This window comes from Cuculus canorus, chromosome Z (assembly GCF_017976375.1).
Source record: "Cuculus canorus isolate bCucCan1 chromosome Z, bCucCan1.pri, whole genome shotgun sequence".
Lineage (NCBI taxonomy): Eukaryota > Metazoa > Chordata > Aves > Cuculiformes > Cuculidae > Cuculus > Cuculus canorus.
The window spans coordinates 3,022,560-3,049,540 of NC_071441.1; the positions used below are offsets into that span (position 1 = coordinate 3,022,560).

General features: G+C 36.2%; 1 protein-coding gene across 6 annotated transcripts in view; it reads left to right on the forward strand.

The window, feature by feature from the left end:
- Positions 1 to 26,981, forward strand: part of NIPBL (NIPBL cohesin loading factor) — a 152,817-nt gene that overhangs the window by 76,049 nt on the left and 49,787 nt on the right. For 3 of the 6 annotated variants that reach the window (XM_054053716.1, XM_054053717.1, XM_054053718.1), the window contains exons 9-10: positions 3,395 to 4,027; positions 16,579 to 18,150. The exons of 1 other annotated variant lie outside the window; for it this stretch is intronic. In XM_054053716.1, coding sequence (XP_053909691.1) covers positions 3,395 to 4,027; positions 16,579 to 18,150 — 2,205 coding nt within the window. The remainder of the gene's footprint in view (positions 1 to 3,394; positions 4,028 to 16,578; positions 18,151 to 26,981) is intronic. 2 more of the 6 variants (XM_054053719.1, XM_054053720.1) reach the window with 2 other exon arrangements.

Sequence of the window (26,981 nt, forward strand, 5' to 3'; positions counted from 1 at the left end):
TGCCAGTGTGGTGTTGTGATTAGAAAGTGTAAAGACAAAAACCATAAGATGGAGATGTCGGTGATGTGTAGAGTCTCCTGGACAGAAGCTTATTTGTTTGCTATCCAAGTAACTGATGCGTATTGAGCAAGTGAAGCCGTTCCAGGGGTAAACAAACAAGAAGTGGTTTTGAAATTTAACATTTTCAAGAAGACTTGGTCACTGTCAATGCAATGCATTTTATAGTTGCTTGCATTGTAAAAGAGTTGATAAGAAATCAGTCAAGAGTCACAGAAAAAAAGGTGTTTACAAGTTGGTGCAGCAGCTGATGAAACTTCTTTCATACTCGGTGCGATCTGCTACTAGGAATCATTATAGAGAACTGGTCCCAGGATTATCATGGGTGGTCAGAACGACTGTTACTGAAGGGCTGTGGAGGTATTGTTGATACATGTGTTTGTCCTGTGTAGACGTGTCTCTTTGGTGTTATCTGGCTGACCATCGGTATTTGCTGTGCAGTAACAATACAGTGACCTTCCCAGAGCTTTATATATTCCTGCCATATAGAAAGAGATTACACAAAGTTCTTTTACTGATACTATGGAAGATCAGCTACAGAAAGTCTGAATTTTTTTTCTTTGGAATTACTGCACAGGCCTATATTTAGACTCAGCAGCTGCCTACATATTTCTCCGTTCTAAAATAATATTCTGAAATTCAGTTAGTTCCTGAAGATCATTTCTGAAGATTGTGTTATTTTTACTACAATGACAGCATTTTCTAGGACAAACCTTCTCAACGTTGGAATCTCAACTGGTTCAGCAAACAGATCACACCTGCCTTGGCTGTGTATTCTTAACGCAAAAACATTCATTCTGTTATCAACAAGTCTTACAAGAGCTTTGTCCTCAGCATATAATGGCTCAAGCCTTCTCCCATAGGAAATATTCCATCAACAGTGTAGGATGTAGGAAATATGACATCAAGAGTAATAGTTACGACTCTCTCTGTATAATGGGTGATATTTTTTGTCTGGAGTCTAAGCATCCAATGGAATGAGGTAAATGTTCAGTGTGTGATACCTGTTCAAAACTGCTCATGTCTGTAGTAGAATGAAACTGTTGCAGAATGCTCCATCTTCTTCTGTTTCCTTTCACCTCAATACGTAGGCATTGTAGCTCCTAAATGTCCATGTTGCTAGAGTCCATCACTAGACATCTGAGAAATATGTGTAGGTATTACCACATCTGTACTCTTAAAGCATAGTTTACAGGCCTTACTGTCAACACCTTTCAGGAATTTCCTTCAGTAGGAAGATACTTTCAAATACCTGTTCGTAGTGCTGCCTAGGAGAGGGAAAACTTTTCTTTTGTTTCTTCATTTACTGGATTTTAAGTATGTTCAATGGAATGCACTGAAATCCTTCTGACCTCCTCAAGTCTACGCAAAGATAAAAAGAATCATATTATCTGTTGCTGCAGTGTTATTTTTCAGCGTGGTAAATACCCAATTACTATGAAATCAGAACAATCTTGTCATATTTACTTAAAAGTTTAGGACAAGAGATTATCAAATATGTGTCCTCTATTTGAAGTCTAACTGTGAAAAAAACAGTAAATGTTCCATTGATGCAACTTGTGAAATATTTGAATAAGAGATAATTAAAGAGTTAAGATGCCAGTAAGTTCTCTTTGAAAAGTTTTGAGATGCTTCTAATATTTGTAGAAATAAATACTCGGCTTGTATTTCCTATGTGGTAGTCATTACCATAAAAGAAATCGATTGCTAATGATTTCTGCTATGCATTACACTAAGACAATTTTTTCAATTAGCAAAAGAAACAGTAGTTGGCGAGGGGAAGGAATAGCATCACATGAATAGTACTGGTGGTTGAGTGTGGTATCTAATTTGATGAGGGGAAGTGGAATAATGGAAAGATCTAGAGAATCAAGATGAGTCAAAACAGGGCTTCCCAACAGTGTAGATGGTACTGGCAGAATATGGAGTTGTTGCTGGTGGTCAAGAAAGGGGAAAGATAAGGCCATTTCATACCCTGGTCTCAGCATACAGACGTTACAGAATTTCTCTCAGGATGTACTAGGTAGAGAAAATAAGTGTAGCCATCTATGCAAAGAAGCCATCAGTAAAGACACCTTTCATATGAATTGAAGCTTTCTTAAAGGCATCCATTCTGTTTTTCATCTACGGGTCAGTACATTGCTTAGTATTTTTTAAAATATCCAGTAGAAATTTAAGCTGCAGATTAAAACTGCTTTCTTGCTCAGTGGTGTTTTTTTTTATGAAGCATGTGGGGACTTGATTTCCCATTACTTTTTGATTAGTGTTAGAAGTACTGACCTGTGATGATTGAACCAGAGTGACTAATAATAATCTCAGTCACTGCTTTCTGGTGATCCATATTCCCCAATGGATGAATGGAATCTGATAAATGTTTGCTTTAACAAGAGGAGGCTGGCTCTGCTGGTCCAGCCAAGAGGCTTCCCACCCATTATTCCAAAAATTATAGTTCAAAATTATAATCGGGTTATATTGGAAAGCTTCTCAGCTCAGCTTTTCAGGTTATAATGGAAAGCATTTTTTCTGGGCTCACAGTTATGGGGACCTGGTTTAATTCAAGGAACAAAAAAATTATATGTAATTAATTGGAAAATGCTTTAAGTTAAAAATGTCCTCTTAAAAACTTCTCTAGATATACTCAGAACCTGGAATGAGTGCAAGTAGAGGTAAAAATTCATATTTTTTTTTTTTTTTTTTTAAAAAAAGGAAGCTTGATAAGGTAGGGAATGGTAGAAAAAGGCCTTGAGACAGTTAGCGTTTTCCATATAGTCACGGATGAAGGAAGTTGGGATAAGTCTGCCTAAATTTAAAAAAAAAGAAGAAAAAAAGAAAAAAGAAGTTGAACTGTCAGGAACATGCTTAAGGAGGTTGTATGTGTTTTGATTTTTTTTTTAATGATTAATTTGTCACTGAAATGGCTAATGCATATACACGATCGTTGTCTTCATCACTAGACCTTGCTAAGAATCCTTTTGATCTTTCCCTGTCTGTAGTCAACTTGCTTTCATTGACCATTTTCTAATAGCTGATATTCTGAACCTGCAGGTACTATTTTTATTTGTTCTTTTTTGGTGGTGGGTTTTTTTTTTTCCATCTTCTCTTAAATGGTCCTTTCTGTACCAGCGGTGGACTGCTAAAATACCTAGGAATACACTACAACTATCTGAATTACATCTTGATCTAGGAATGATGTGCTTCCTACCAATCTTATTTAGACCTTTTGTGAACACAGATATGCATAGAAATACAGATTAAAATTTTGTAGGTTATATTTAGTGTGTTTTTATATAAACATGAAACAACATAACTGTTCAGTTTTTCTGAATTATTATTCTAGGATCAAGACAACCTTTAATCCAACAGTCTCAGCCTCCACCTTACTCATCACCTAGAGATGTTCCCCCAGACATATTGTTAGATTCTCCAGAAAGAAAGCAAAAGAAACAAAAGAAAATGAAGTTAGGCAAGGATGAAAAAGACCAGACTGAAAAAGCTGCAATGTATGATATCATTAGTTCTCCTTCCAAGGACTCCACTAAGCTTACATTAAGACTGTCTCGTGTAAGATCTTCGGATATGGACCAGCAGGATGATATGCTTTCTGGTTTGGAAAACAGCAATGTGTCAGAGGGTGATATTCCTTTTAATGTGCAGTACCCAGGACAGACTTCTAAAACACCCGTTACTCCACAGGATGTTAACCGCCCACTAAACGCTGCTCAGTGTTTGCCGCAGCACGAACAGACAGCTTTCCTTCAGGCACAACAAGTGCCTGTATTACAACAGAACACTTCAATTGCTGCAAAACAACCTCAGACCCCTGTGGTACAGACACAGCAACAGGTTTCGCAACAAGGAACTATAACGTCATATGATGAAGTAGAATTGGATGCATTGGCTGAAATTGAGCGGATAGAACGTGAATCAGCTATTGAAAGGGAGCGATTTTCAAAAGAAGTGCAAGATAAAGGTAAAAGGATTGTGTGTGTGTATACACTACATATATTATATAAATATATATATATGTATGTAAATCCCATATATATATATATACACAAAAACTTCTTGTCATTGTCACGTAGTTCAATTCTGTTCACGCAGTGTAGGTTCTTCTGCAACATTCATCTCCATTCCCCTCCAAAAATGAGCTGTAATCTCTCGTATATGCTTTTTTTTCATATCTGGTATCTTTATTTTGGGCCTTAAGGGATAGAAAGTGACTTTTTTATTTTTCAGAATTCATTTGAAGTTACTCTTATTTTGAATCATGAGACTGAAAGAAGTACAATTGATGTTGCTTATAGTTTCTAAAATCCCAGTAGTACCATAAGTCAAAATTTGTAATAAGTTTTGGTAGTTGAATTATTAACTACCTATGTTGCCTAATTTAAGAAAATACAGGAGGACTCTTATCCCACTTCTATTCATATCCCCATTTGAGCCTAATGTGATGGAGGTGTTAGGTTAAAATCACATCTGTTCTTCCAAACGCAGTCTAATGATTGGGAAATACATGCTATCATGCTGTCTCCAATGTTTGTTCAACTGGATGCTTTTTTTCATGTAGGCATTACAAGCTTTAGAGAACTACCGTATATCTCTATGGTCTTTAGCACAGAACCAGCTGAGCCTCTGAAATGTTTTCTTTCTGCTTCAGTGGCTGTACCAGTTGTCTTTAATCGATTTCATTCAATGTAGCCTATTTGGGATTTTTAGTTGTTTATTTTGTTTTTTTTAAAACTATTTTGAAGGTCTTCGACTTCACAAATCTCAAAAATAAATGCAAAGCCCGTGTGTAAATCTTGAAGATAATATATTTTATAAATTAGATAGTGATAGTTTAATGTAAGTATTTTTTAGAAGCTTCCTCTGCACTGTGTTTCATTTCTGAGAAAAAAGTCCTCTATAGTATAATGTGAATGCTCATACATTGGAAAATGGCACATATTCTGATTTTCAAAGTTTGTAGGTGAAAGTAGTCAATATGGGACATGCTTGCATAGATGCACCTGATTTTACTTACAGTTTGGGTCTTTAACCAGGAGAAAGAGCACAAACTTTCTCTCCATTCAAACTTTTTTTTCTGTTTTTAAAGGTGCTGGGGGTGGAAGTAGGAGCGAGAGTGAGTTTGTGTGTGTGTTTGTAAATGTGGTTGCTGCAATTACTAAAAGGTTTAACTTCCTAGATATTTCTTATTTAGTAACTAATCAAGTCTTTTTTGAATCTTTGGGGAAAATGTGTACTCACCTCAGAAGATACGTCTAATACTGCCTTTAATTTTGAGTTAATGAAATGAGGGATTTGTTAGTTTGCTTAAATCTCTTCTACTGATTTAATAGTTATTGGAAGAGAGCTTGTGGTTTGTGTCTCATAATAGTTTAAAAGCTACTTTTATGTCCACACAGTTCGAGTAGAATCTCCAGCATGTTTTAACTGAGAAGCATCTGGAAAAATGCTCTTTATTTTTGATGGTGCACAGCAGCCTTCGAACACTTAACAGCAAGTCTAAAACACGCTTTCTCTTTTGTTCTGGCTGTCAAGAAATGTTGAGCATTAGTCATAAAATTTGTTTACCAGTCAGCCATGAGCAGGATCTTATTTGTTTCTTTTAGGGAAAGGAGTGAATTTTATAGAATATGATCTCTTCATTTCACTACTGCTCAATGACCGTCTTCCCAAATAAGGATTCCACCTTATGCTTCCCTTCTACTTGCTTATTCTGGCATGTCACAGTCTTTCCTGAGTTCCTGCAATTGTTGTGAATCGGGTACGAGAGTTGCTGCCTTATGACTGGGGCAAGTGATCACCATTTATTCACTGGTGATGAGTTGCCCCTAAACTAGACAGCAGCTCTTTTCATTTCGACTGCTGAGGTTTCAGCCATTAATGAATAGTATTGAGTAGAAGGGGTTTTTTTACTGTCTTGGGACAAATTTCCTTGAAAACTCTTACCTTGGACAAATATGGTTCTTATTTTTTAGTAATGTGTTTGCCGTTGTGTTTAGGTTTGTATCATGTCTGCAAGTTGATACACTGTGGGATTGTCCTAGTTATACCTGTTTGGTTTGGTGTGACTGCAGGAGGAAGCTTCATGTGAATAATTCTGTTAGAAATATCCAATGGCTCCTAAATATGGAATTCCTTTTCCCGATGGTACTTACTTTATTTATGCAAGAGCCCGCTATTTGTGTGTTTTAGTACATACACTGTAACTTCAGATCACATCATTTCAAGTGAGCAGTGTGACTGTATCAAGTACTCAGCCTAATTAGAACGGGAATGCATGGTGTCAGCTGATGCTTTACAACAGCAAGTCTTTCTCTAGTGATATTACTTCAGATGCTAGCACATGCTAATCTGCATGGAAGCATCTTTGCTATTTTTGTAATCGAAGCGTGGGAATACATATTACAGCCACACTTTCTGTGTAGGTACAGATTGGTGTTTTTCTTCCATAAATTGTTTTGAATAGACTTGTACTCACAAGTGTTGATGGAAGATTGGTGGTCTCTTTTGTCTTTTATTTTTAGACATGAAATCTCAACATTACTGTGTTTTATCAAAAGTTTTCAGATACTTTCTTTTTAACAGTAGGGCTTTGTTTGGAAATGACAGGTTCTTTCTGAGGGTTGGAACCAGTAGCATGGTAGAACTTTATTGTAGAGGAGGGGCAGATATTTAAAGAGTGCTAGAAGTTATACAACTGCTACGCTTGCCTAAGACAATGCTAAGGTCTTTTTCTTTTTAATTCCTGTTACTGAAGTCCTTTTATAATGTTTGGTAAAGGTGGGAAATGGGGATTGGAGCCCTTTAGTAATGATAGTACTTTCTATAACAGATGTTAATTCTAACAAAACCGTTGAGATATTTAGTTTCCACCAATCAGAGTCTTTGTCAGAGTGGGAGGCAGACTCTGTTTCAGAAACTAAACTAACCCTGAGTTTTGCAAAGCTGCCTTCTTTGAAAAGCAATGTATCTTTCTGGAAATTGTTATACTTTTGCTTTCTGAAAAAAAAGGAATTCTTAGTGCAAAAGTCACTGGTGCAAAATCTGGCAGATTTGACCTAATGTGTGTCAGGTTTGCATGAGGAGTGTTTTTGTATTATAGACCTTTTGCCTCATATCAAAGTGCTTTTCAGAGCTCTCTTTATAATTCTATCCTTTTGGTCTATTTGCATCTTGGATTAAGTGGATTATATGGTCTTTCCATCATGACAGAGAAGTGTGAAGTTCAAAAAAGTTAGTTTCATCCTTATCCTCTGCATGGAAGGACAGGAGTCCATCTCGTCTTCCTACTTTTTCCATCAGAGATGTCTCTCTGTATTGATTAATCTTGCAAATAATTTGTCCGTATCTGTTAATGAAAGGAATAGTAGGATATTTTGGAGATTAAGGTACGTGGCACCAAAAGTTACATTCTAATAGATATGTCATGTTCCGTGACTTATTTACATACTTCAGATCATCATTTCCCATTGCCCCTCTCACAGTGGCCTCAGTTCCCCCAGCGGATACAAGTTGCCAGTCAATATTGCATCATGTCTTCTCTTTTGACAAGATGTCTAGTATTACAGATAGATCCAGACATTATTTATCAAGACTCAGATCATCTGAATTGAAGACGAAGTGATTCAGAAAGGCTAATACTAAAAGGCTAATACTTTTTCCACAACAGTCAACAAGCGAAACCTTCCTCTGCTTAGGTGCATTGTGGTATTTTGAGGGTATAATTTCTTCAGAAAGGTAATACAACTTCACCCACACTTTCTTTTCTAATCAGTAGTCACATTTTCTGTACTACTTGGTGCTGTTGAATACTTCTTCAGCCTGTTTTGTTCACTTGACTGGAGTTGTGCTTTCTTCACATTCTGAAGTTGACTACTGTAGGAAAATGCAGGAGTCCTGTTGAGTTTTAGAAAATTATATGCCAGGAATTTCTCTTCATCTCATAAATCTTTATTTTTTCCTCTAGTTCTTGGGGAGGATGTTTAGGGACAGATTTCATTTTGGTAACCTCTGTTCTTTGAGTTAACTTGTGTTCTGCAACTGTTCAGATACAAGTGGGTTATTTTTGCGTATGGTCGAGTAGTTCGTAGCTGGTCAGCTACCTTCGGTCTGAAACTTTCCTAGAACATTACTTAAAGCTCTTGCTCTTCAAATTTAAACCTGCTACTGAATTGATTTCCAGGTTCATGTTTTATACCTCAAGATTATTAATGCTTTTCTAAAAATCTCAAATACTGTGAATCAAAGGTATTTAACATATTAATGTTAAGAGGAGCTCTGAGTCTTCTAATAAGGGAAAAAGGGATGATAACCTTGAAAATTACTTGGAAAAACAGAAAATCCTTTTTCAGAGACTCTTTTTAAAATTTCTTTAATTTTTTATTTTAATTTGCACTTACTATTGTATTCACTGTTAGGTTTTAGCTGACTTCAAAGACATTTCAAAATAATGCAGCTGTTTATCAGATGAAGGTGTTCTACTTCTACTTGTAAAAGACTCTGTTCTCTGGAGTTTGTGAGAAAGAGTAATCAAATCATTAATCACTAACAATTTAATTGGGAGGCTAATATTTTTTTAAAAGAAACTTTAAAGTGTTAGAAGCCTATTTAAAATAAGCCAAACCTGCTTGTATCTTTGTTTTTTTTCCCAATATATTTAACCTCTGAGGATTCATTTTACCCACTTCTTACTGTGGAATCTTTGAATCTCACTGTGGATTCTTTGAATAAGGAAGAAGTGAAGCTGTAATAACTTTATTTCCAATAATTGGATCAGTTAGGGGGCATTTGGATGCCTGCTGTGGGCCCTTCTTTTTGTAGTTCGTTTCAAGCCCATAGCAGCAGAGACACACATCCCAAGAGTGTGAATCTGCCGGAGCAAAACTCTCAAAACTTCAGTTATAGGTAAGTAACGTTTTTCTCTTACCTTTTAAATTCTTATCCAGCTCCTCTCCCTGTCTCCCAATTACCCATCTCCCCCAAGAAGTTCCCCAAAGAGGAAACAGATAGAAGAACACTATTAAGAATGAAAAGTTTGTTTTCATCTAAATTTATGTAGCCAGTTGATGAAATGACAGAATGTGTAATTATAACCACTGTACTAGCATTCAAGAATATGTTACAGGAGGTTAATTTCATTAAAAATGGGGTTACAAGTGGAATCATTTGTATAGTAATCTGGCAGAAGATAAGTCACTAATACCAGAATATTAGCTGAGACTGTGAAATACAAACATCTGTCTGTCTGTGTAGTAGGACAACTTGAGAATTAGGTATCACATATTTTGTGTACACAAGCTTTCATTAGGTCTGTATTTTATAGTGTGACATAATGGATGAAACTAGCACCTCATTTAGCTTTGCCAAGAAAAAGCAACTTCGCAACCTCCCGTTCCTATGGATGAGAGACTTTTTTAGTGTCTGTGTTCAGACGTTTTTTAAGAAAAGTTAGGAGAAGAAATTCCTCTTTTGTATAGAAAAATTGCAACGAAGTGTTGAAATGTTTCCATGTGTCTAGGAAAAATTACTTTCTTTTATAATTTTTTCCATAAAGAATGAAATACTGGGTTTGGTTGTGTTTTGTTGTTTGTGGGTTTGTGTTTTGTTTTTTAAAGTAGAGGCGTACTTTTCAAATCACATTTACATTATTTTGGTGCTCTTGTGTAACATGAAATCAAATTTCCCTGTTTATTTCCAGACTGCCTGTGTTTTACTTAGGATGGTACAGAGGCTTGCTTTTGTAAGCAGGTGTAGAAAATAAACAAAACCTAGCTAGATTGGCAAGTAGTCTGTTTTTTGAATCGGTAGTATAAACTTTAGTTGAAAAATTATTTAAATTAATTAATGATTATTAATTAAATTAAATATTAATTAAATATTTATTAAATATAATTGGATGGATGAGATTATTTATAATATTGCTTACTAATAATTACTTAATTTTGTTCTGGGACATTCACTTCTCTATAAAGAACTTAAATTTTGATAAAGAAATGGCAGGTGTAATTAGTAAACCTTGTTAAGAGTTCAAGGCCAGCATTTCTATAGTTCATAGTTACTAAGTTCACTCTGACATCAACATAAGAAAAAAAAAGAGACTTCTATTAATTATCATGCAGTATAAATGTTGCTGGATCTAGTTGATTGAAGATATTTTTGAGTGCAGAGTATGATGTCAGCATAAAAACATCTGAAAGGGGTATTCCAAAGTCATTGCTTATTTCTGAAGTTTGCTGTTCATACAAGTGAATGAAAAACGGATTGGATCATTAGATCTCCTTTTTCTTGTGAAATTTGGTCCACATTATATAATTGCACTTCAGGTTTTGCTCAGATATTTTAACAATTGAGTCTACAACACTGTAATTCTTCACAAAGTAGCCACATTGATAAAACACAGCATTAGTGCCAGAAAATTCTATATTGTAAGTGAATTAAAATCATACTATGTGTAAAAGCAAAATTAAATTAAGGGAGGTTGTTATAGTTTCCAATCTCTAAATAAGTATAGATGCTTGATTGTACTTTTCTGTGGTTCAGTTCTTGTCATTTTAGTGTTAATATTTCTGTTGTGTGACTGTAATTGATAAGGAATAGTGAGTTAACGGATATTTTTAAGTAGAGGGATTTGTAAGATCATATTTCGTTCTCCATTTATGCTGATTACATTATTGTTGTATTAAAGAAAACAAGCAAAACTTTGCCAAAATGAAGATTTTTAAGTCTGCGCACCCTAAGGTGTGCCAGAGACTCCAGTAATCTTTTTGTGTTTTCTCCTGACTGAGTTTGGACGTCAGTCCTGGTGGACTATTTCTTTTCTCCTGTGCACAGTGACCAGAAGTCTGATGCAGTCTTCTAACTTCCGGCTAAAAATTAGCAGCTGTTGCTGTTCAGATTTCCTGAAAAGCCTTCCTCTGAGCTGCAGCAGCTGGAAGCCCTCTGGTCTGTGCTTTAGACTTTGTAATTCTGTTCTGTTCTATAAATCTTCATATACAGGGTTCATGACTGCATTTTCTCAGTTTCTTCTGTAAGGGAGCAAGCAGTGAGAAGAAATATTTTAACTTATGTTTGCTGAGTCTCCTTCAAGGGGAGAAGCTAGTACTGTGAGAATTTCTTCCACTGATGGGAAGAGTTACCTCTGGTCGTTTAATTATTTCTTTACTAGAATATGACTTTGGCGGAAGGTCAAGTGAAATCAAACTCTCATGGTCAGGAATGCTTCATGAAGTACTAGAAAGATAAGAATGGATATTTGGCTACACTCTATTCTTAGGTCGTCCATCAGTACCATTAAAGGAATTTTAAACCTTCTTGTACCCAGATTAGATTGATCGGTTTAGATATTTGTGGTCTACGGAACACTCTTGTCTGGGGGCACCAGGGCACCTGTAGAGCTTTGAAGAGATCTCTGAAAAATAACTAAGAGAAGAAAAAAGTTGTCAGTAAACATAGATTTGTTATTTAAATGTATGGCATGTGTGACCTGTTGAAAATTCCTAATCTTGAACGCTAGCTTAAATAAGATAAGCTTCTAAGTCAGCTTGGCTAAGGCTGTTAAAAGGTGGAAGGTTTGACAATAATAACTGCTTAGGGCTGGTATATTTGGTTTAAATGCATTACTTGCTGATCTAAATAATTCAAATAAGTGATATTTCAAGTCAGTGGAGGCACATCCCAGGAATCTCTGAAGCATTTTAGAGCTTTAAAATATAGAACATTCTAGAGCTTTAAAATGCAGAACTCTTATTTGTTATGCTTTAAAAAAAGAGTGTAGTGGAGTTATCAAAATGGTTCATCTAGAATTCAGCATTTGAGGATCTGTCTCCTTTGTGGTTCTGAAGAGTACATTCACATTTTACCATCTTGGATATAAAGTCTCCAATTGAATCCCTTGCAAGTAAATGCGAAGTGATAATTTGGCTGTTGTGTCTTCAATATCACTCAAGATCATTTAGAAATCTATGGACTTTAAGCTCTACTAAACACTATTAATAGGGGTGAAGTGTTACTATTCTACTAAAATGAAGCTTAGCAGCCATGCACATGATTATTATTTATACTTGTTACCTTTTCACAGCTATTTACCAAAGGCCCATTTCAGTTTGCTAGGACAAGGAGCTGTAGAAGTTTTTAGGCTATCTGTTGAAAGGCTAATCTTGGACTTAAAACAGTCATCAGGTTTGCAAAAAAAAGCAGTAATATCAGAGTGATGTTCTGGCTGCCACTCTGGAAAGATTTCAGGTTAGATGGAAAAATGGAGTTCTTTAATTCAGCTCCCATCATACCGCTGCTGTCCCTCAGCTTCCAAGCATATTCATTGCCAGTATGGATATTCCTCGAATTATGACTGACTCACAATTTCATCAGAAACGTATTTGAAGGCATCTGTGGTTATTCAAGTCCAGTGGAGGTTTTTTGCACAAAGAATCCGCTTTGATTCATTAATTTCTGAATCTGAAAGTACTCATCCCTTTGATACACAGTTCTATCAAAGAAGAAGGCCACAGCCTGTCTTTAGGCATACTGTTCATAAGACGAGAGGTGAGAGATAACCACTTGGAAATCCAGCTAATCTTTTTTTTTCCATTTCAAACTTGTAGTTCCTATAATGTTTTGTTTCTTGCACCATGGTGACCTGTTTAATGTGACAGAGCATCTCTACTGTTTTTTGGAATAAGGTAGCTTCTGATCTTGCTTCGAGTACCAAAATACTGCCCTTTGAGCCCGTTGCAGTGTAAAGAGAACATCAGTGTGGATTTGCAAAGCCAAAAGAAGAATAACTGGGATCAGGCTGTGCTCTGAACTGCCATAAATTTGTTCAAGGAATTGAACGAAAAGTAGATATGTCTTTGGATCAATCTATGTTCTTGGGAGCGGGAAGGAGTGAGTAATGTTTCTGAAAAGAAAAGAATCTGGAAAAAACAAGCTTGAATACTTCATCTCCCATATAGTCAGAGAGCTCTTCTGTGGCTTACTGTGTGTTCTTTTTACTGTGAAAAATGTTACAAAGAGTGAAGCAAGAAGAACCTGATGACATATTATTGATTTCAAGAATTTCTAAGCCTACATGTTCAGAACTGTGGCAAGCTTTGAATCTGTGTCTGCAGGATTTGAAAGAAAACCCTTACACTGATATTATGGCAAACTCCTAGATCCTGATAATAAAAAGGAATTCCATTATGTATGGAATGAAGCGGATGAAGCTTGGCACTGATGTCTTCAAGGATACAAAGTGTATTTGGATATTATAAAAGTTCCTAAGTTTAGCTGTTTGTCGAAACCCTAAGGGGTCCTGTTAAGGACTCATGCCTTAAAGTAGATGTATGGAAACTTGCATCTGTCTGAAGACATCTTTTTTTAGAGGATAATTGCTCTCTCCTCACCGCTCTGTTAATTCTTCTCATATAGTTCAAAGTGAGAGCAAGAATTTGTGAAGCCCAAAGGTGTATTTCGGCTTTTCAATTTCTGCAGTATTCAGATTTCACAGTGATTTTAAAAGTTCTTGTGCTCATTCAGTGGAGTCTTTTCATTATGCTCAATGAATATTGCAGTACTAGGTACTCATCCTACCTTTTATGCTCCAGTTCAACCTGATATTTTCGTATACTTGGGACATCTTTCTAGAACCAGAAACCTAGAGGAAAGACAGCAATGATGAAGTCTAGCTCAGAGGATCACCATCAGGCACCATCAAGAAATAGGAAGAAAGCTGTGAGTAATCTGTAACTGTATGGAATTACCTTGCCATTTAGGAAAAGGAAAGTTTGAAGGTGTCCCTTTCTTCTCAGACAAGATGTCAACAGGCAGCAGGCTGTGGTTATAGTGACTTACTAGAACATCAGTATTTAGTTGACAAGAGAAATGAAAGAAGATTCATCAGAAGAGCTCTGTATTTAGAGCAAAAATGCACGCCAAGTTGTGATGTCATCACCTACTTCTATCTTCTCAACTTACAATTTAACATTTTGGGTGATGAAGAGCAGCAGCATTTTGAGCCTGGTCGGTTATGGAAGTTCAAGCAAGAAAATTCATTCTACTTGAATTGTTTGGGTTGTTTAATCTTGGAGCCTTCAGCATGAAGGCTCTGAAAGGTGAGTTTTGGTTGATCCAGCCACAGCTGTTTAAGGCATCGCAGCTCCTGGCCATCTGCCATGCTCTTAATAGGAGGGGTAGCAGAGGGAAATATTAATTGACAAGCTCTTAACTGACAGGTTAATGCAAACTGTCTCCACTAGTACCTTAAGATGATGTGTCGGACAATGAGATGCACTCATGGGAAATGTGAATATGTGTTCTCTTCTGCTACAGGTGATAACAGGGGTGGATAGGCTACTGTTGGATCCACCATCGGAGCTTTACTGAAATATTTAAGTGTGTCTGACATTTCAGGGTTAAAATTAAAAAGCTGGCTGACTTTTTTTCAAAGGACAGAGTTTTCTCAATTTGTGTTTCACAATGTAAAGAGTTTTAATTGAGAAGGTAATGATGTGTGTGGATGTATGTGTATTAAATGTATATGTATATTTTTTTAATATTCAAATCTGAAGGCAATTAATTTGGAAGCTTCTACTTCATGACCATTCTTAAGGCCTGCCTTGAAGCTCAGTGAAGTCAAAGCCCTCTAAATCATAGCGAGAAGATGATGATTTGTCACTGGGTTACAGTTTTTTAAAAACATATATTTGTTTTAATCAGTAGTGTAGGGAAATTTATCTAAGTTCTCAAATGAATCCAGCAGTTGCCGTAGTACAGAAAATGTAAAAATCTCCATGCTAAAAATCTGCACCTTTGATTTGGCAAATTCATTTTTCTTCACTTGTCTATCATAAAGTTGGTAGACATTCCTGCAGGCTTTTTTGGTTGCAGTTGACCAGTTTCTGCATGGAGTTTATTGTACCTGTCTTCACTGTCTTCCAGTTGTTAAATGTTGTATGTGATTTTGAGTTTTAGGAAGTTAGAAATGTACCAGTAGATTTGAGAATGGAAATTATGTTCAGATCACTAGAATTGACTACATTACTGCTTGTTATTGTGTTCTAATGTTAATTTTGAAGATGACCGTTCGAAGTTTTAATCCTTCTAAATAAAAATCTCCTACAAAGTTAGAAGAAATTAGAAATCATATATTACAATTCTGATTTACAATTTGAGAGGGTGTTGGGTTTTTTTCTTGGATAAAAATGCATATTCCTTGATTGCATCTTCCCTACCATTCATTCTCCGTCTCCCCAAAAGAAAGCTGGCTTTTTGCATCTGATGATACAGCACCACAAATCTAAACACAAAAGAAGTTATTTTTCTTACACTGTATTTGTGGTGTAGGTATTTTGACCATAGAGCTACACCAGAATTTTCCAACCTGTGTTTACTCATTCCTTTGACTTAAAGTCATACTCCCTGATAACAGATAGTCATTGTGTTTTGACAGATTACACAATGATAGCTGAAAAATGAGAATATAAGAGTTTGTGCAGATAAGGCTTTTGTTTTTCATGGCAGAAGTTAATTTTAGTTTAGAGTACCATGTTGGTAATATAAATAGTTTTTCATTTAAAAAAATAGAACATATTCTTTTGGATACTTTCAAGTGCTTCTCATTTCTATGAATTCAGCAAAATGACAGGGTGTGTGGTTGGCTCACTCAGTTTTTCTGTATTCTACTCTGCATGCTTTTTTAAAGTGAATTGAAAGCTTATTGCAGAGTCAAGCTCTTGACACTGCATAAAATTATCGCTGAAGTTATTTCATTCATGGAATTCATTATGGTTGCGAAGGGAAAATACTTAAGCTTTCAAGTGTGTAGTGCCCTCCCACTAATATGTATGTGTCATGGTATAGACTCCAATTCTTGGTATACTGTTTTGCTTCAACAAGAAATATGAGATCTTGGAGTTAAGAATAGCAAACAAAAATTATTAAAATGTGTCTTCTGGCTAAAATATGTGTGAAGTCCAACTGATACACTGAAACAGGGAGGGAGAACCTATCTTCATCGTTGCGGATCCTTGCTTAGTTCATTTATAAGGAAGCAGGCTGAATCTGCAGGAGCGAATGTTCTATAGTAGTATTCCTCAGAAAGTAGTGTGGAGGTGCACCTTAACTTTCTTTGCAGACTTGCTTCAAGCATAATGGATCGCTTTTGAGGTTTTTTAAATTTTTTTTTACTTCAAGTATTGTAGCTGCTTTATTAGATGATTCTCTTAGGAATTACAGAGGGATTCTGATTTTATATGTTTCAAGGGCGGTGTTTTTTACCATTTTTACCCATTTTAATTTATGATTAATTGGTAGCTGTGGTAGTCTGACAATAAATGAGAGTCTCAATGCATTAAAGGGTATTAGCTAGAGAAGTTCTATTCTTGCTTTTAGATTCAGTGGATTTTGTTGTGTTTGCACTCAACATTCTGAGGAGATTATTTGATGAGAGTGGAGGGGAATCAACATTCTTACTTGGACATTTATCAGTCTCTCTCTATAGATAAATAATTTGTGTGATTTTTCTCTTCTGACTTGCAGATAAGCCTCTGAAGAAGCGAAAACAAGAAAACAAACCACAGGAGGCTGGAGGTGCTACTGGAGGAAATAGAGCAGCTTCTCAGGAGACAAGTTCTACAGGAAATGGGGCAAGGCCAGCGTTGATGGTTAGCATTGATCTGCAGCAAGCAGGAAGAGCAGACTCTCAGGCAACAGTAACTCAGGATTTGGACACCATCAAAAAACCTGAAGAAATTAAGCAGTATAATGATGGGTTTGTGTGTGTTCCCCAAGAAGACACTGTTGGAGTTCTTAAATTTAGACCTGAAAACCATCCTGAGATTTTTAGGAAAAAGTCAGACTTTGAAGGTCAAAAGATGGACATCCAGCAAAATGAAAATAGACAAATGGAATTTCAACAAAATGAGAGCAGACGGTTGGAAAGTAAATACAATGAGAATAAACAGTTAGAAGCTAGACATGAAAGCAAGCATGAAAGCAGACAAATGGAAGTGAAACAGAATGAGAACAGACAGATGGAATCAAAACAAAATGAGACCAGGCAGATGGAGATGAAACAAAATGAGGGAAAACAAAACAATGGCAAACAGGAAATAAGGCAGAGGCCTGAAACGCCAAAACAGAAGAGTGAAGGCAGGCCCGAAACACCAAAACAGAAGAGTGAAGGCAGGCCCGAAACACCGAAACAGAAGAGTGAAGGCAGGCCTGAAACGCCAAAACACAGACATGATAATAGGAGAGATGCCAGTAAACCATTGTCAGATAAGAAAATTGAAATATCTAGGCATAAACTAGATGTGAAACCTGATCTTTCAAGGGTAAAACCTGAAAGTAGATCTGATCCAACTAAACAGAGGCCTGATGGGCGTTCGGTTTCTGATACACCAAGGCGTGACCATGATAGCCTTAAACAAAGATCTGAGGACAGGGGGGAGTCAGAGAGGTACAGAGGAGATCCATCCAAGATTAGAAGGCCTGAATATTTGAGATCATCAAACAAAAATGAACATGATTCTAAGCATGGTATTAAATCTGATGGTTCAAAACCTGAGAAATTTGAAAGGAAACATAGGCATGAGTCTGGTGAACCAAAGGAAAGGTTTTCTTCTTTGGATCAGAAATCAAGACCTGACAGCCCTCGTATTAAACAGGAAAGTAAAGGGGATGCTAGTAAATCAAGACCTGATAAACCTGGTTTTAAATCACCCAATAGCAAGGATGAACGAAGGACAGATGGTAATAAGAGTAAAATAGACAGTAATAAAGCACATGCTGACAATAAAGCAGAGTTTCCCAGTTATTTGTTGGGGGCAAGATCTGGTGCATTGAAACATTTTGTCATTCCAAAAATCAAGCGTGATAAAGATGGCAATGTTACTCAGGAGTCAAGGAAAACCGAATTTAGAGGTGAACAGAAGGACAAAGTAGAGAAGATCGGACTAGTTGAAGATCTAAATAAAGGAGCTAAGCCTGTAGTTGTCCTTCAAAAGCTTTCTTTGGATGATGTGCAGAAATTTATTAAGGATAGAGAAGATAAATCAAGGGGGTCTTGTTTTAAACCTAACAAGAACAAGTCATCCAAATCTAATAAAGGTAAGGCTTTTTTAATATTAATTGCATTACATCTTTTACTACCTTATTCTTTTAGATTTGCTACTTCTGTGGTAAGAAATTAAATATTCGATGGTTAGTTTATAAGCGTGCTTATGGTGATTTTGGGAAACAAACTGAAGCTTGTCTACAGGTTTGTCATTACTGGAAATCTTGCTGTGATATACCTGAAGTGATTTATTTACTCCAGTGCAGTAGCTGATGTGGGAACACCTAAATGGTCTTAAGCTCAACTTCAGCTGCATTAGTTTAACCTGGTAATTTATCCAGGGAAATGCAACTGTTGTTATATATGATTTAAACTGGTGTGTCTGTATAAGGAACTGGTACTGCTCTAACTAAATCTGTGTTGCTGGAGTGGTGGGAAGTACCTATATATACAAGCCCTGAGATTCTTTTGTATCTTTAATTGGGACCAAATGTGGTTTTCCACAACAAGTTTTGATATGATACAGTAAGTGATACAACTTCGCTGGAGAGCCTCCACACTTGAGGCTGTGGGACAATACGCTTATAAAAAATATTCTGTCTTCAGGAAAATTCGGATGTCATTGTATCTAGGGTCTATTGTATGCAGAAAGAGGAAAGGAACTGGTGAAAATTGGCTGGCATTTTGAAATTAATATGGACAGGAAATAATTCAGAATAGCTTCTAGGTTTGATATTTCGTTGATTGTCTCTTCTGCAGATTTAACAGTTTTTAACACGTAGATTTAACACTCAACACTTTTTAAGATTGCTTTTCTTGGTGCTCTAATTTTGTCTTCTTTGGTTTCAGACTGAAGTAGATAATTTCATATTGTGAAATCAGTGTAACTAACTGGGCAGGGTTACTTTCACATTTAATGTTTAGCATTTAAAACTTTTAATTTTCTTACATAGTTTTGTTTATAGAGTTGCCATGTCTCAAAATAGACAAATCAAGTGGCAGGATACAAGATTTCAGTGGTATGCAAGGTGATTCATGAATGCAGTTCCTGGTATAATTTGAGATTAAAATATTTTCTTACATAGTTGACCTGGTAAGAAATGATGAAGAAATCATCTTTGTGAATGTATAACTGTATTTATAGGTGTGTGTAGAGAGGTGATATCTGTGTAATGAATTTATTGTGCTATGTCTGTTCTTGATCTGCTAACCTGTTTGTATTAATTCTTAAAGACTCAATAACTCAGGATTTGTATTACTTATTGGTAAAATATTAGCCTCCTTGTAACATATTTTCTCTTTAGCCTTGAAATATGGACATTTCCCCTGTCCTTTTCTGAGATTCAGGACAGGCAAAATCTCCATTTCTAATAATAGTTGGTTATAGTTAAATATTAAATTGTTACATCTTTGTTGTCAGTTTAGTCTAAAGATTTCAGATGAAACTTTTATGTTCTTGATGTGGTGATGCTGAGAACTTTCTGGTGGAACTCACTTCTCATCTCACTGATGAGATTTTTAAATCACAATCCTCTGTGCAGAAAATCAGTAATTTTAGAGCTCTCAGAGCCGTATATAGTGCATGTATTCTGTCTAAAATGTTTCTGATGTACTTTTTTGTGGTCTATATTTTATGTGGTTATTTATATAGATTGTTTCAGTAATGCGTGAAGGTTTTAATGACTCTTGTCTTATTGGCATGATTCTAGGGGCTGTGTCACAAATGCTTTAATTTTAAAGTCAGATCTATAACTTTTTTGTGATGTTTTTGTGTGTTTCTTGTTTTCTGAAGTTATGTATTTCTTACTCACTCTCTATTTGGACCTATTTCCTAAGGAAAGAAAATGTTTGAATCTGTTATCAAACTTCTTGCTATTGAATTCAGAGTAAGGATCTTAGAACGGTACTAGAAATAGATTTAGTGAAAATAATGATGTTGTACCTATGTTTCTCTTACAAATCAAGCTTTTAGCATTCAGCCAGTTAGATTTTGGAATAAGTGTCTTTGAACTTCAGGTTTTTCGTGTGTATTTTTGTTGTTCTCTTTTTTTTTTTTCCACCCTAACTTTCCAGTTGTTCACTTGTAGGTTATATTATGCTAAATAGCGACGTGAAATCCAATGTTTGAAAAGGTTCATCATTTTTTAAGGTGTCTCTTCATAAGCTGAAGTCTATGTGTCAACAACTGACTGATACTGAAAATATTCATGTCATTGCCACTATGTCCTCACTCCAACTGAGAGGAAATAGAGTTCACTGTTCCACTCTCTGCCATTTTTAGTTATAAACAGTTGAATACACTAGGAATGTAATTTTCATAAACATTCTCTTTTCGTTCATCCTATATTTCTTAATAGATTGTAGTAAATCTTATCTAGTGTTGCCTTTTAGCATCATTATTCCACTTCTCACATCCCTCTTATTCCATGTAGCTTCGAATGTTTTGCTTTATCTTTTCTTATTTTACTTCCTTTTATCTCTTGTCCTTTGTTTTTGCTTTCTTATCCATCCCTCCCCAAGAAAATGTCTTCTGGCTTTGTCACGACATCATAGCTGTGATTTATCTGAAATCCGGTTTAAAATAGGGTTAGTTTAGCTAGGTGAAAACACCATTTTGGTAATCATTCTGTCTTAATGGACTAATGTCCGTTCATTATAAAAGTAAGTAAAGTTTGATTTGTTTTAAACTAAAACTAATGTTCTGCGAACCTAAAAGTCTTTGTAACTTTTTACATTGTTTCAGTAAATTTTTATATTAGTAAATCACCCCTTTATTTTGCATGTGGATAAATCTTACATTGTACTGCAAAAAGACAAAGTAGCATTTTAATCCAGTGTTATAGAAAGGTCGGAAATTTTTTAAGTTGTAGGAATGGGAGGGATAACCAGAAATTTGGTGGCCTGTTAGGTCTAGGTCAGAATGAATTGTAAGACCTTTATCTTCTGGTTTTGACATCTGTGAATGCCTTTGATCCTGGTTTTAATGCAAATGTATGTTATTGGTAGATCCATCAAAGTGCTTTCCCTTTGAGTTTGTGCCTACAATGAGGAAGTCATGTTTGCTATCCTTTCTTTCCAGAGCCTCAGGAATACCTTTTCTGCTGCTTCTTAAAGCTGTAGTGGTCAGCTATGTTGGGATGGGAGCTGTTATTGGTTTCACAGTTACTGCATTCTGAACAAGACAAATTTTCCCTTGTTAAAGTATGGCACTGATATTAATAATGAGAGATGCTCTATATTTCTGTGTAAGGAGATATCTGAGTTAGTGTATAATATGCTTAGAGGATTTCCCTTACAAAATAAGCAAATGATTGTACGGTTTTTAAGGCATGTACAGAAGCACCTTATGGTTCCTAGTATTACCTAAAAATAGTTGCTTTAAAGAAAAAGGAAAAAAACAAACTGATTTGAATGCTATTCCTTCATGTGTGGATTGTTATAGGATTTCATTATCTGTACAACACAGAACTTTAAAGACAGGATTTTGTCACTCACTAGAAGTCTAACTATTCGACGTTCTCTGCTGCTGTGTTCTGAAATTTGATCTTCATGCTTTCAAAGGTGATTTTCATACATATTCTTACAGGATCAACCAAAAAAATTGCTGCTTAATCATCTTCAGGTTGCGTGTTAAAACAATGCTTACAGATTTTTCTCTGTTTGTGTGATATCTTGGGGTTTTTTGGTTTTTTTTTTTTTAATTCCAAGTGACTTTTTTAGAGCCTATAGTACCTATTGGCATGTGTGTGACATGATGGGTCCACCTTTGAGTTCTGCCAGTGCTGGAAGTAGTCTCACTTGTGAAGCAGTGCTATCAGTTAGGTGCTTATCTTCTAGATAGTAGTGACAAGGCAGAGGGTATTCTAGGATGAAAAGCTGTATCCCGATTGTGCTCTCAATGAGCCAACTCATGATACCTCTCAAAGACGTCAGCAAAACAGGGCTACTCACAAGTACTTTCTTATACAGCTGAAAACTGTGGACGAAAAAGGAGTATCAGTTGCAAACGTTTATTTCAAGCCTTCCTTTCAAGCCTGTATAAGTCTTCTCTAAGGATGTAATTGGCAAACCTTTGGGAACAATAGCTTATGTATATTAACGCATCCAGCAAATTTGGGAGTTTACTCAGATTTGTTTCCAAAATAGCAATCTCTTGATGCTGAAACAGATACACTGTTGTACTCACTGAAATCAGTGGGACAAGCAGCTGAGCTAGAAGGAGGTAACTGGAGTAAAAACGTATTTCCTTTGGAAAAGAAACGGCTGCAACTCAGCTTGCTTGCTACAGATTGTGATCTTGTTGAAGATCACCACTGTGAAAGTCCGTAATTCCACAGCTCTGAAATTTGAAATCAGTGTCTTGGAGTTTCTGGTAGCAATTGCGTCTACATGTGGGAGGACCAGAGTTAGTAGAAGAGCTGACTGTCCCTCGTGGTATTTAGAAGTATTTAAAGATATGTTGGATTTGCCAAGGATCCAATATGCACTGGTTTGAAAATATTCAAAATATTTTGAATATTTTTGAAAATATATTTTGAACCAATATTCATGGTTTGAAAAATATTTCAGACATTGTTTAATGAAAAGCCAAAACCAAATTACACGTAATCTATGAAACCCCATAGTCTAGGAACATCTAATTTCTCTAGAATGCTTTGTGCTGGAATGAAATCCTACTTGCCTGGATTTTTTAGGTATGGTGTGTGATTCCTATCGCAGAAAGCATGCTGGAATTCTGTTGGCATTGGACGTACTACCTGGGGCCTTCAGTTTTGGTGCTCGTTTATCAGAAGTAAATGTTGGACAATCTGATATTGGTAGTCAGCAGGAATTCAGCCCTTGCATGCCAGAGTCCTTTCTTGTGTTGACCTGTTACTAGTAAATAGACATTTTCAGCACAAGGCTTTGCCTGGAGGCTTGCTTTAGTTATTTCCTGCTTTAGTCTTTGCCTCTAAAGTAAATATTCAGATTCTCAGGTGTTCTTAAGTTTTCTCTGGGTAGTAAGAGTGAACTTTGCATGTTGTGCATCTAATTCTTAGCAGCAACAATAAACTCAACCAAACCCACTAGTTTTATGATATGTTGATTCATCCAAAATACGATGCTTTGTCTCTAGATTTAGGAGTGCATTGTTTCATTAGTTCATTTTTGAAAAATTACTTTGGCACATGTATGTGATAGAAATTTATTACCTAATTGTCAGAGCAATTTGTTGAAACTGCCTTTGTTTTGTGGACGTGGATGCTTGATCAGGTTCCTCTTACTTCTGGGAACAGCTAGGGCTATTTTGCATAAATAATTTTTGCAACAATGCATTGCAGTATATAAAAATGTGGGCCAGCAATTTGTCTGACATCAATTACAATATGCAATGCAGACCTGTTCATGTGTCTAAATAGCTAAATATGGATGTTATTTCTTGACTTATGTACAAGAATATATGCTGAAAAATTTTTATTTTAATTTTCTTCTAAATAAACAGTAAATTTGGAATAATTTGGATGAGGCAAAGCCTCGCATTTGCTTCTGATAAATTAACTTTTCTGTTGCTCAACATTTTCAGATGGTTTAGGTGACTTTTTTTGTGTAAGAAAACTGTTAACTTAAACTGTTAACTGTTAAACTGTTTACTTAAACTTGGGAATTTAGTTTTGTTCCATGGGAACATTACCAATGAATGGAAAAGGGTGAGACCTATTTTGTTCTTCAAATTACCAAACTGTTGTTTGCATTGAATAAAGGCTACTTAAATATACATACTATTTAATTATCTTCTGAGGAGCATTCATGTAGTATTCATATTAAAAGCTAAAACATCAGCAATCTTGTGTTGCTGCTTATGTAATTAAGTTACTTTGAAGAAGCAAAACAAGAGTAGCTTCATTTGATATTTTCAGTGGTAGAGGCTGAGAATGTTTCTGTGGTAGAGTGAGGGAAAAGCAGATCATCTCGATGAGCACATACTCACAGATCAGGTTTTGCTTATTCTCTGCAAAGATCTTGGTTGTATTACACTGCTTACGTAGGAGTTTTTCTTTTCTAAGAAGAAAAATTATGCAGTGTAATTTGATTTTATTTAATTAAGTTTTTCTTTCTTAGGTGAGGCCCCATGGCTCAGTTTTTAAAGTAAACAGAATACGTGGTTTGGAAGATGCATCAATCACAAATTTTGGATTCCAAACTTTTCGTAGTAGCAGGAAATTACATGCTGTTTTGCTGTTTTTTCCAACAGTGTAAAACACTTTAAATTTTTAACACAATAAATTGAGTTGGCTTAAATTTCAATGCATATGTTTAAAAGTAATGACAATGAAATCCAAAAGCAATCCCCTCACTCTGATTCATAAAAACATGGGGGCTGTTTCAGCACTGTGTTTGTTTCAGTTACCAGTCTTGCTCCATTTTACTCTGAGTACTGCTTTGGGTTTTGTGAAATATCTTGCAAAACCAGACTGCTCTAAGCCTCCTTTTATTGATTTTTTTATGAAGACGAAAAAACACTGAATAGCAGTGAGAAACACAAAAACTTGTGGCTACTGTTGCACTAACAATCTTGAGGAAACCATTGATACCAATGTAAGTGTGACTTCTTCTGACATCATTGGAGAGTGTGTTTTGGGTTTATTCCCTGCTCTCTGCCTGGATCTTTCAACATGCTCTTTGGAAATCTTTTCCATCCATTAGAAAATGCTTTTTGATTCTCAGGCTGTTTTGTACTATTGTAAAATCCGTTTTCAACCTGTGCCGTTTAGCTGTGGGCAATGAAGTCCTCTACTGAATCACGGAATTAATCTGTTGATGTGCACAGATTTTTCCATGACACACCAGCCTGGCTGGGTCCATTTTTTCGAGGCCAAGGCTAAGGACTGGAGTATAATGAGGGCATCTGTACCTTTTCTTTTGTTTAGCCCAAGGCTGGGAGCCTTCTCTTTGTGTCAGTATTGGGGCACACGAGGAAAAATTATTTTGAGAGATGTGTTAAAGCAAGATCTATAGAATGATACAGAACATGCTTCTTCCTAACGCTGCTTCCCTCCCTCCTGACAAGTTTCTTGCGGCAGAGAACCCTGTGGGCGCAGTCCCTTGGATGATGATGGGAGCATCTCAATCTCCCACCCTTTTTCTGGGATGTGTATGTGTGTGTAAGCTGAGCTCAGGAGTTATCCCTTCATGGATGTAGAGTCTCAAGAGAGGATTGTATCCTGTTTATAGGTTGTAGCTGTATATCATTCCATAAATTTTAAGGCAGTGAATGGGAGAGGAAAGAGGAAAGCCACTGGAATAAATGCACTACTTCTCAGATTGTTTTCACTGGTGTTCATTTGATGGTAGGTTTTTCAGTTGATGATATGGAATTGAGTTAGAAGAGGAACTTACGACCAGATGTACCTCCTCATACCTAAACCTTCTGTTTGAGAAAAGGATTGTGATTTCCCCTTCTGTTCTTGAAACGCTCCAGGGCACAGAATTATTTGGAGGAAGCTGGTAGGCAAGATCTCTGATCATCAGATACTCAGTGCACCATATAAAGAGCATACTGGAGCATTTTAAGGGAGTGCTGGGGGGAAAGGATATAATTAAATTTGTTGTGCTGAGAGATGCTTTAATAAATAAGCTGTTCATACCATTTGTATTGTGGTGCCCGAGTGCTAAACTGTAACGGCACCTACCTGTTTTAAAAGGGTGTTTATTTTCCATGCATCTTTATAAGGTAGAAAAGTACTTTTATCCCATTTTTTCTTTTAGTTCTTTATTTAAAATAGAACTTTATCGGCATGAGTGGGTGTACTAGAATTAAGCTGTGAGTCTGTGCTGTTGTAGTTACAGTGACATGGCTATCCAGTCAGAGGGCAACACGCTTGTTATGAAGTAAAAGTGTATTTTATTTGATTTAGCACAGAGTTTGAAAGGGTTTTGAGCTAACCCAGAAACAAACTGCTTTCCTTCCTGCATGTATATCTGACATGGAAGGTTTTATCAGTGTAGTTATACCGGTGACCCAAACTTACTCGAGAAAGTTAGACAAAAAGCTGGTGATACACAAGGGAAACATCTTCTGTCAAATGCTCCGAGAGGACATGTAAGGAAGGTGAGCTTGGTGCCTGTGGAATAACTACAACGTTGGATCAACAACATAAGAAGAGTACAGTAGCAGGTAGTGTCTCTGTAGTGAAAGAGGAGCAAGAGGAGGGCAAAATGAAGTGGTAGGCTGTAGGATTTTGGTTTTTATGTCAAAATGAATATGTATGGCAATTTATTAGCGTAGGAAATCAAGAATGCAGAGGGCGGCTAAACCTAAAATTCTTAACCACTGGGAAATGCAAAGTTAAGATTTATATCCTCTCCCCAAATAAGTGATACTGTTCCCTCTGAGAACCTTGTGTGTTTTTTTTAATATAATATCTTGATAGTAGTTGGAAAAGTTGCATTTTAAAGTATAAGATACGTAGATAACAAATAAGAAATTGCGTTAACTGCAGTTTTGCTTATTGAAACGGTTTGGATGCAGAAGTTGGAAAGACAATGTTAATGGGAGACTTAACTAACGCTAAAGATTTCATTAACATAAACCTCAGTTTTGAAATTAATTTCAGGGGCAGTTTTTCATCAAGCAGTTGTTAGTTTGCCTCAGGAGGTGTATGTGCAAACAGGCCATTTTGGTGTCACAACTAATTTAAAAGTAACCATATAGGCAAGCTGGTATGCGTTGTTTTAACACTGCCTCTTAGAATTACATAAGTACTGATTCAGAGTTTAGTTTTCTAAATATATTCAAATATTGACGGCTTCTTAGCTCATAAAAAGTTGCACCAAAATCACAGAATCACAGAATCACCAGGTTGGGAAGGACCCACTGGATCATTGAGTCCAACCATTCCTAACA